The sequence below is a fragment of the Salvia splendens genome, chromosome 15 (assembly GCF_004379255.2).
Source record: "Salvia splendens isolate huo1 chromosome 15, SspV2, whole genome shotgun sequence".
In the NCBI taxonomy this organism is placed as follows: domain Eukaryota; kingdom Viridiplantae; phylum Streptophyta; class Magnoliopsida; order Lamiales; family Lamiaceae; genus Salvia; species Salvia splendens.
In genome coordinates, this window is record NC_056046.1 from 18,015,311 (window position 1) to 18,025,480 (window position 10,170).

Genomic DNA, 10,170 nt, shown 5'->3' on the forward strand with positions numbered 1-10,170 from the left:
CTCTATCCGAGCTAACTTAGGTAGCCCCGACGCCGGCCCGAGCAATTCCCAACGCCAGCCGCAAGGAAAAAAGAAAGCGACGGCCAACCGTCGTCGTGCCGCGACTCCATCCGCCCCCGCCCCCCGCTCCCTTTGTGCCACCTCAACCCCCACCAACTCGTTGTGCACCATTTTGGCTCAACTCAATTTGGCCGATAGGTCTCAGATGACTCCCGAGCAACTTGATTCACATTTGACAATGATACGGGGTCTCCGAAAAATATTAAGGATAGGGCTAGAGGACTAGTCTTCCACGGGGTATTTGTTAGTCTTTAATTATGTAATTTTTTATTCGCAGAATTTTAATTATGTATTTTTTATTTTTTAGGATTTTAAGTATGTATTTTTTATTTTTAAGGATTTAATTATGTAATTTTTATATTTTAATGTGTTTTTAGTAATGTAAGTATTTAAATTAAATAATGGAATGGTGGGACTCTTGAGCATGTCGTTGCGGAAGAGCATGTGTATGAGTGTTGTGCTTTAGAGAAGAGCAGAGAGTAAAAAATTATTAAAAGTAGGGATGTCAATCGGGCCAGCCCACTGGGTTTCAGGCCAACCCTATTCGGGTTGCGGATCAATCGGGTGTGGGCTAATCGGGTTGTGATTTTTTCGGGTTATAAAAATTCAACCATAACCCTAAAAGCTCGGGTTTCGGGCTAGCCCATCGGGTTAATCGGGTTGCTACCGATAAAATTAACATGCAATCAATCAAATAAATAATGGTGAAAATTAGTTATATTTATAAAATGTAAAATATTTAATTATGATAAATTTGAGATATATGCTTAAACTCAAACATAAATATGATCAAATACTAATATTTGAGATTTATGTAAAATAAAACATAAACAACAAGAAATTTTAAAGCATGTCTAGAAATTTAAATATAATTTTTTAGTGAATTTGAAGTTTCTTATTTATTTATCTATTATTATATTAATAAAAACTTAGTATATAATTTATATATTTAATATATAAAATGAAAAGTTATTTTTTGAGTAATATATATTATAAAATAATTAATGAAGTGTCGAATTAGAGTCAAACAAATAAAACAATAAAAATTTTATCGGATTTTCGGGCCAGCCCATCGGGTTTTCGGATCTGGGCCTAACGGGTTGCGGGTTAATCAGATGCGAGTTAATCAGACTGTAATTTTATCGGACTAAAAATTTTCAGCCCTAACCATGTAAATTTGGCGGGCTATTCGGGTTAGCCCACAGATTCCGAGGTAAATTGAAATCCCTAATTAAAAGTGGGTCCGGACCCACATGATGCTCTTATGCAAAGGATCCTCGCTGTCGTTCATGTCTCTCTTATATTGTAGACGACGAGCTCCTTCAATCTCTTTAAACAAGCCACGAACCCTCTCAAATCTATCACAGACTGAAGAAAAGCACTTGCTCCTCAAACCAATTCAATTCCTTCTTCCCCGCTGTGGAGGTAAGTTTTACCTAAATTTGCTCCTTTTCATTGTCGTTCCAATGCAAAAAATGGACTATGCGTTGCGGGAATGTTTGAATTCATTAGTGTTTCCATGCCCTAATTTAGTCTTTTTATATAATTGGTCGTTGGAAGGGGTTGATATTTTTCACTATTTCTCTCAACCTTGCTTTCATCACTGTTTTTTTAAGCTCCGTTGCTCGGTTAACATTCTAACGATCGAAGCATCTTTTCCTAAAATTCGAGCTAAATCTGCTAAGTTGCTTGATTTAATGACTTGTTTTTGCCAAATTTACTGAGTGTTGGGTAAATCTGCTAAAATAAGATTTTGAAGGTAACCTTGAATGTGATTGTAAGTGCATAAGGGCCCACTGAAAGTCCATAAAAGATGGATTTATATGAAAAATATACGATGGAATTTAATGACTGTTGCTAATCTGCTGCTAGATTTTTTGTTGTAAAGCACGCGTCCATTAATTGTTGTGACTATTTTCTCTCTTTTATTTAGGTTATTCAATTGACTGAAAGATGAGTGGAGCTCCAAATAGAAGACCCCATGAAGATGGGGGCAATGGCAGCGGCGTTGCTGGTGGTGGTGTCAATCACAGTCACGCTTCTGTTTTAAAGAATCCACATGATGACCAGGGAACATATTCTGGTGTAGGTGGGAAAGTTGTTGTGCCTAAGATTGCACTGCGTAACAATGAGTCTCGTGATGCAGATTGGAGATCACCGTTGCTTCCTAATATGTTACTCAGGATGCCAACACCAAATGATTCAAGCTCGGATCATGTTGGTTCAGAGAGCAGGATGGAGTTCAGGGATTCAAAAGACAGCATCAAAGAGGTTAAAGTCGAGAATCGCAACATGAAGTCTGAATCCAGGGATTTGCCACAGACTGCCAAATCTGATAAACATGATGGCAGATGTGATGATAGTAAAGAATCAAAACATGAAAGAGACACATATTCTGAACCTAAGGGCAATGAGAAGCTAGATAAGGATGGTTGTAGAGGATCCAACAGCCAGTTGAATTTGAAAGATGTGAAAGAACAACACCGTCTGAAACAATATCCTGATGTCCCAGGAGGAAATGCCGAAACCGGGAAAACATCGCGAGGCAGCTTGCATGGCCCAACAGATGCTGGTAATGAAGTTTTGCATGTTGATGATAAGGACTTTTCTGAAGCTCGCGAAGCAGTTGGGGAGAACAAGGTCGATACAAAAGTTGATGACAAGCTAAAAGACAAAGATAGAAAGCGTAAAGAAGTGAAGCACTGGGATTTGGGGGAAAGAGATAAAGAAAGAAGTGATCGCCAGAACACCTTGCAGCATGATAATAACATTAATGAGAACAAAGATATGGGAAAGGAGGAAAGAGAGTCTGAGAGGGGGGGAATTGAAAAGAAAGAGCCAGAAAAGGAAAAAGATAATGTGAAGGAGTTGTGGAATCGGTCAGAAAAAGAGGCTCCTCAGAATGAGAAGGTTCCTGGAAAATTTATTAAACAGGATAACTTCTCTTTGGAACTGACGAAGAAAGATCATGGTAAGTGGAAAAATGTTGACCGGGAGGCAATAGACAAAATGAAGGACAGGGATGTTGATTTAGAATCAGATAGACCCGATAAACGCATTAGGTATCATGAAAAAGAACTAGAAGACAGTATGCAAGTTGAAGGAGGCACTGAACAAGAAAGAGAAGATTGTGGGGTTCAGCAGAGAAAAAGAATGCTGCTTCCAAGAGGTAGTCCTCAATCGGGGAATCATGGGTCAGTTTTTAGATCTGGTGCCAATGATAATGAAGGGTATGATTTTATTATCTTTCCCTTTTCACTATGACAACTTTTAATTCCGAGTGCATTTGTGGCATGGAGGTGTGAGCTTTTTAGCCCTTTGAGAAAAACTCACCATTTTAAGTTAACCACATAATATGGAAATTAACGCTTCTAATGTGTTTATATATCTGTGTATGATATTGGAGTTGCAAGGAAAAGACAAATTATAGCCCTCAGCAGCACTTCTTCTGTGGATGAGCAAAAAAAGAGAAATTGCCAAACTTCGTATCTGCTGCCATTTTCATCTGAAATTGGTTTTTCTGATAATCTAGAATCTTATTAACACTTTATACATGAAGTACGTGCTATTAAGAACATCTCCCTGTGTTGTGTCGTATTTGGCTTATGCATTGAAATTAATCATTTGCTGTAAACCATCCCCAACCCCTCAAGATCATTTTTTTTCCATAAATGGATGTTACCTTTGCACTTTTCATTTATTGACTATTTCCAATATGCTTATTACAAATGCTATGCTAAACATTAAGTATTTAAGATGATGGGGGATTCGAAGGTAAAAATGGGGATAAAATGAAGTCCAGAGTTGGCGTGAATGAATAACTTGAGCTGCATGGACTTGGTGCCAAAATTGAAGCCAATCAATGTTGGTTGGAGTTGTTTGGAGGAAGCCCTAATATTTAATAGACTAGTGTGTCAAAAAATTATCCTAGATTTATGCCACTTTGTCAATTCTTGTCCATTATTTTGATACAAGCAGACTAATAAAATTATAGGGTTGAGAAATAAACCTATACAATTATCAAAATTTAAGATCATGTAGACATCAAACCTTATATGTAAGAGAACTGTTGCACCGAACCTATAAATGAACTATTCACTGAGCAAATATTGCGAAATGCTTAATAGGTTAGAGTAAGAGTTCTATCGTAGTTCTCACAATAAGACGTTTTTGTGAGAACCGTACCCTGTATATGTATATATGCTATGATAGTCATGCTAACATATACTACAATTGATTTAATCTTAGGGGTGTGGTGTGGGGGCACAAATTTTGTATCATGAAAAAGCATTTATGTCGGCACTAAATGGCCAGTGTTCAGTTTTAGTGACACTTTTAAACAATTCCCTCCTTTTTTCCATTTAATGATTTATGACCAACAATCTTAACCCAATTCTAGTTAAACAAAAATATTTCCCCATCCCGAAGAAAGTAAAATAGGCTTGGCAGTTCCCTTGACAGAAATTTCATTGAACTCTCTTTCTCTCTTTATCAAAAACTGTATTCTTCTCAGCGGTAACATATGTTCCGATAAGTAGATTTGAACTTCTTTGCTTAAATTAGATTAATTCCATATTTGTTTGTTGTCTGTACGAAATCGAGCTCTTAGAATTCATGTACTAATTAATGCTTATGCACTTTTGTCGAGATACACATTTTCTTAAATGGAGGGGAGAGACTTAATGGTAATTTATTCTTAAGATTCAATGCTCCTCACTGTTGCCAAGTCACTGCAGAGGGATATGCGTGTAAAAATTGTTTGTTAGATAAGTGAGATAAAAGATAAGATACTCATCGGTAAAATGAGAGAACAATTCATAGTTACCTTCCCATTAACAAAGAATTGTGTGCTCCCAATTGCCTTCTCGTGAGGGAACTCTTGGATAGCATTAATCCGCATTCAACCAGCTAAAGAAATATTCAAGATGAAATTAATGTACCCAGAAGCCTTCATATACATTCCTTCGTTACCGAAGTTCACGTGCCACACTATAGAACATTATTTGGTTACTTGTAGACCCCCCAGCTCCCCAACCACCTAAATACGACAACTTGAACTTCATTTTCATTAATTAAAAGGATATAAACCCCTTCCTGTAGAAGAGACAGATTTTACTATAGGATTCACGTCTCTTTTTCATTCCTTCCATCCCAGCCCTGGTTGTGCAGTGATGATTAGTCCATGTAATTCTGCGCATCATAATTTTCTGTGGTATAATTAGGCATGAGTAATTGAGTAGCATGGTGATTTATTTACTTGCATTTTGCTTCTCATGAGTTCCTTTGATTGATCGTATCCTGTATCTACCTGCTTGATTTTCCTGTTTGACTTCTCTTGCATAGATATTCCTAACTCTTCTCTGTTATCTTTTGTTTGTTTTGACCTTTCTGCAGGTCACAAGGTAATGCTCAAGTTGGACTGGATGATTGTTACCTTCCATTTGCGTAATTAACTTGGATTTCTGGTTTGCTTTTCATTTTCTCTTAGAGGAGTATTTCATGATTAACATGGCCATGAGAAGTGCCTGATCAAAGCATTTAGCAGTAGTGCTAAATTTTCTTGAACTTTGCTTTCAATGAATACTAATATACTATATTACTATAATGCAGCGAATTCATGGTATCTTAAATAGCCGGAGTTTCCTACATAATATTCTGGGTTTCCTCTGGATATTTGTTTTTTTTTCTCCCATAGTTCCTGATACTACCTAGGGCATCAAAAATACCACGTTGCACTCTTCATAATTTTATATGAGATTTCCTGTTACATCGTAGTGTTTATCTTGGATCCATGATGTCCATTTGCAGGTAAAACTGGTGTGTCCCGTCTTGTTTATAAAATTGGTGAGTGCATGCAAGAACTCATAAAATTGTGGAAGGAATATGAATTATTGCAAGGCGATAAAGCATGTGATGCCTCTCAAAATGGCCCGACTTTAGAAATTTGCATACCAGCAGAACTTGTTACTGCTACTAATCGGCAAGTAAGATAATTATATGTTTTCCTGATGCTCGTACATCTTATGTGGCCCCAGTTACTGATTGAACTTTATAGATTCCACTTGTATTTCTGAATCTCCATCTATAGGTAATTCATACTTTTGCATCCTGAGATATTCATGCCTTATTAGTTTACCATGCTTTTGCCCATTTCCAGCATTAAAAACTCATTTCTTTTAGTTTTATATGATTTTCATTTGTGTCTGGCTATTTTACACTTGTAAATGAACTACTTTATTATAGCTTAATAGTCAAAATAAAAGCACAGTAAATTTTATCTAGTATAAGCATGAGATACATGCTTTAATAAGTTTGTGAGGCTTCAAATTCAAGGACTTAATTGTGGGTAGCACTCGGTTTTTATATCTTCAGATCAAAAAAACTAAATGCCTACTAGCTTAAATTCTGCATCCTGTGCTCCAAATGATGTATTGACTAATAAAGATATTCCCTCCATCCCAGAAAATAGTGCACACAGCCATTTTAGGGTGTCCCACAAAACAGTGCACACTTCTTAACTTTCCTTCTTGTGACACATTTCTTTTATAATTTACCCTCATTCCTGTGCAGGTGAGAGGTGGTCAGCTTTGGGGAACTGATGTGTATACGGTGGACTCTGATTTGGTGGCTGGTATGCTCAGTGTCATATATTGCAACTTTCTCTTTTCTGTTCTTATTTTTTGGTTGGATTTCAGCTTCTTTATGTTGCACAATCAAGAGGTACTTGATGCTACTTCGACTAACATTAAACACTCTCGTTTAGTTCTGATGCATACAGGATATTGTCGCCCAACAGCTTCTCCCCCTTCATCTACTACTCAGGAGTTAAGGGCTACCATCAGAGTGCTGCCACCACAAGATAGTATGTTCAATATATAACCAGTCATAAATTATTCATGCTTTTTAAGCAGATGTTTCCATAAGTCCTGACTTTTGATAGTTAAATGTAGTGCATGTCAATGTAAAACTTTCTTTCACACTGGGTCAATAGAAATATCAGTACGAGGAAAAGAGGGTAGGAGAGAGAATGCCTGCTCATAACAAAGTTTGCCTGGACTATACCACTTGTGGCTAGTGAATTGTCGGCTAGCCTCTTGATGCTTCCATTACCTCAATTTACATAACTTTATCTACTAGGAGTCTAGGAGTATTGTTATTATGTTATTATTATTATTATTATTATTATTATTATTATTATTATTATTATTATTATTATTATTATCATCTGTTGTTATACCCGAAGTATATTCACAGGCAAATGTGAGTGGATGGACCTTAGTATTTTGTGTAACTGTTAAAGTAGTATACATTATATTGATTATTGAGTAGTGGAGTATATGTTTCTCTGTACCTTTTCCATTAAAAAGTTGATGCTTTGCTAAATAGTAGTAGTATCTTTCAAGGAAAGCATTACATCCATTTCTCTGTGGGTTCTACGCTTTGTGATAATTGACTCTATTTCATTAAATCTGCCAGGTTATATTTCTACACTGAGGAATAATGTCCGTTCCCGTGCATGGGGTGCAGCCATTGGTTGCAGTTATCGTGTTGAGCGATGTTGCTTTGTAAAGGTTGTTGGACTTGCTATGTATTTTCATGTTTGCCTTTGCTCTCTCTCTCTCTCTCTCTCTCTCTCACAGCTATTTACTACTCCCTCCGTCCTAGAGAAACATTAATCACTTTTTATGGCATGAGTAAAAAATTGTAGGTAATGTGTGGTTAGTGGAGAAAGTTAGTGGTGGGCCATGGTTGGTGATATTGTGAATAAGTTGGTAAGTAAGGGTAGAAGATAAAAGGTTTGTGGTGGGTTAGAGCCCAAAAATGGAAAATGAATGCTGTTGTGAGGCATACCAAAATGGAAAGAAATGAACGACGCTTTGGGACAGAGAGAGTATTAACTCATTTACTTATATTGATGGTGTGCTTCTTTATCAGAAAGAAGGTGTGATTGTTGATCTTAAACCTTGTCTTACGCAATCATCAACTGTGGAGCCTACTTTAATTCCAGTTACTTTGGAGCGCAAAATGACTACTAGAGCTGCAGCTTCGGTAATTGCATCGTGATGTTCTATCTACTCTATCATATCCAAGCACACACATCTTTTGTTATTGATAAGGAATACGCTACCTTCTCTGTCCTTGTGAATAGCTTAACCTAACACCCACTTCCTCAATTAAAAAAAACATAAAATAAATAAATTTACATCTGTTTTTCCAGAATGCATTACGCCAGCAAAAGTTTCTCCGTGAAGTAACAGCTCAGTTCAACCTCTGCATGGAGCCTTGGTATGTTATGTGCTCTTCAACTGTACCATTTGAACTCTTATACGGTTTTTTGCATTATGTTTTTTTATGACCACCATTATTAGCCCCGTTTAATTAGCACTATCTTTGTGAATGGCTGGATATGTGGATTGTGCAAATGTATTCTACCTGTGCTAGTTAAGTTAAGGTTAAACTCCATCGTTGCTTTTTCATTTAACAATTATCTGTCATAAATCATTGTCATAGATATTCTGAAGTGATCACTGTTTTTGTTATTATCAACAATGATCCTGGTGAAATATTTAATAGGCTAAAAAAGGGATGGTATACCAATTGCTGTACTCCTTTTTATTTCTACCTGTGACTTTTCCCTTATTATTGATTTCTGGTTTATTTAGGCTGAAATACAGCATGAATGCGGTTGCTGACAAAGGTCCAAAAAAGTCCCACTTTACATCGGCACGCTTAAAGAAGGGAGAAGTGCTATATGTAGAGACTCATTATCGGAGGTATATATTTTGGGTTAAATTTAAATCAAATTATATTAATTCTCAATTCTTTTTGTCATTCCAATACTATACATGATCATAGAAATGACTCTTGGGGTTGTACAGTACATCATGTTTTCTTCAGTTTACTAGTTGTGGGGGATGAGTTTATTTGATTTTTAATATGAACTACAATGGAGCTATCTATAGGTATGAACTATGCTTTAATCGAGAGAAGGTAGTAAAAGCTGGAACAGCGTCTGAAACTGGAAGACCTCAAATTAACAATGCACATTCCATTAATGGTGAACGAGGTGCTGTGGATGGTGAAAGCACTGTAGTGGATGTGTTCCGATGGTCTCGTGTTAAGCGCCCACTTCCCCAGACAAGTATGCAGAGTATTGGAATTCCATTGCCCCTTGAACATGTAGAGGTAATACATCCATGCATGGTGCTACTTACTGATTCTTTCCAATGATATTATGCTACTTTTCTTAGGACTCATGTCTTTACCTTGTTTCTCAAAAATCCCATCCTTGCTACTTTCGATAGAATGCGGGGGGATGAGATCCTTATGATTTTTAAGTTGGATCTTTTCTTGATTGCATATGCGATATTCAGTCTTGCCATAGTTGGTTAGGATAACGACATGCTATTATGTTACTAATTTGTATCTGCTCTCTTAAACTGCCAGGTTATGGACGATAATATCGAGTGGGACGATATAACATGGACGCAAACTGGTGCTTGGATTGCTGGAAGAGATTACCGTATTGCTCGTGCGCATTTTATTCCCCAAAGTTAGATGCGGTGATGTCTATGGATGTGGCAAACAGCATGCATTCCTGTTTCTCAGGGAATTTATAGATGGAGAACTAACATAATACTGAATGGGGTTTGAGACTATGCTACTCTTGTTATATTTTAATTCATGCTGTTTGATTCAATATCTTTCAAGTGTTCAGCTTTATCAAAGCATAAGTTGCATATGCATCATTGGCAGACTTAGAATGACCAGATAGTGTAGACTTTGGTGATCAATTAAGATGATAAACTTCTTGTGTGGAGATAATGATGTCACTTCTTTATACTAGCAAATACGACGACGCAATCGGTGGCAATCAGTGTGTTGATTTGGGAGAATGTTGCAATGGAGTAAAAGGCGATACACCCTGCGGGTACCTCTAAACTTGTAGTGTTGTTTTGTGAGTTAATGATGCAAAAGGAAAATAAGAGAGAAGAAAACATGCTTATGCTATTGACGTGTTTCATTTAAAATTTAAACACGTCAATATCATTAGCATGTAAGGCCAGTCTTATGTTTAAAACCCCAATAGCATTGGTATATTTCTCTTTA

General features: G+C 36.8%; 1 protein-coding gene across 1 annotated transcript; it reads left to right on the forward strand.

Annotated features, from left to right (window-relative positions):
• The first annotated feature begins 1,341 nt into the window (after positions 1 to 1,341).
• LOC121768556 lies at positions 1,342 to 9,760 on the forward strand. Its single transcript, XM_042165094.1, has 12 exons — positions 1,342 to 1,485; positions 1,994 to 3,290; positions 5,455 to 5,462; positions 5,869 to 6,044; positions 6,631 to 6,691; positions 6,824 to 6,922; positions 7,537 to 7,631; positions 7,996 to 8,109; positions 8,279 to 8,346; positions 8,724 to 8,834; positions 9,024 to 9,246; positions 9,508 to 9,760. The coding sequence occupies exons 2-12, from the start codon at positions 2,014 to 2,016 to the stop codon at positions 9,616 to 9,618; spliced, it is 2,343 nt and encodes a 780-aa protein (XP_042021028.1). The 5' UTR covers positions 1,342 to 1,485; positions 1,994 to 2,013; the 3' UTR covers positions 9,619 to 9,760.
• The last annotated feature ends 410 nt before the right edge of the window (positions 9,761 to 10,170 follow it).

Coding starts and splice junctions, on each gene's coding strand:
- LOC121768556 (XM_042165094.1), top strand. CDS start 2,014: ATGAGTGGAGCTCCAAATAGAAGACCCCATGAAGATGGGGGCAATGGC. Junction 6,923..7,536: donor AGTGCTGCCACCACAAGATA/GTATGTTCAATA, acceptor TAAATCTGCCAG/GTTATATTTCTACACTGAGG. Junction 9,247..9,507: donor TGCCCCTTGAACATGTAGAG/GTAATACATCCA, acceptor TTAAACTGCCAG/GTTATGGACGATAATATCGA.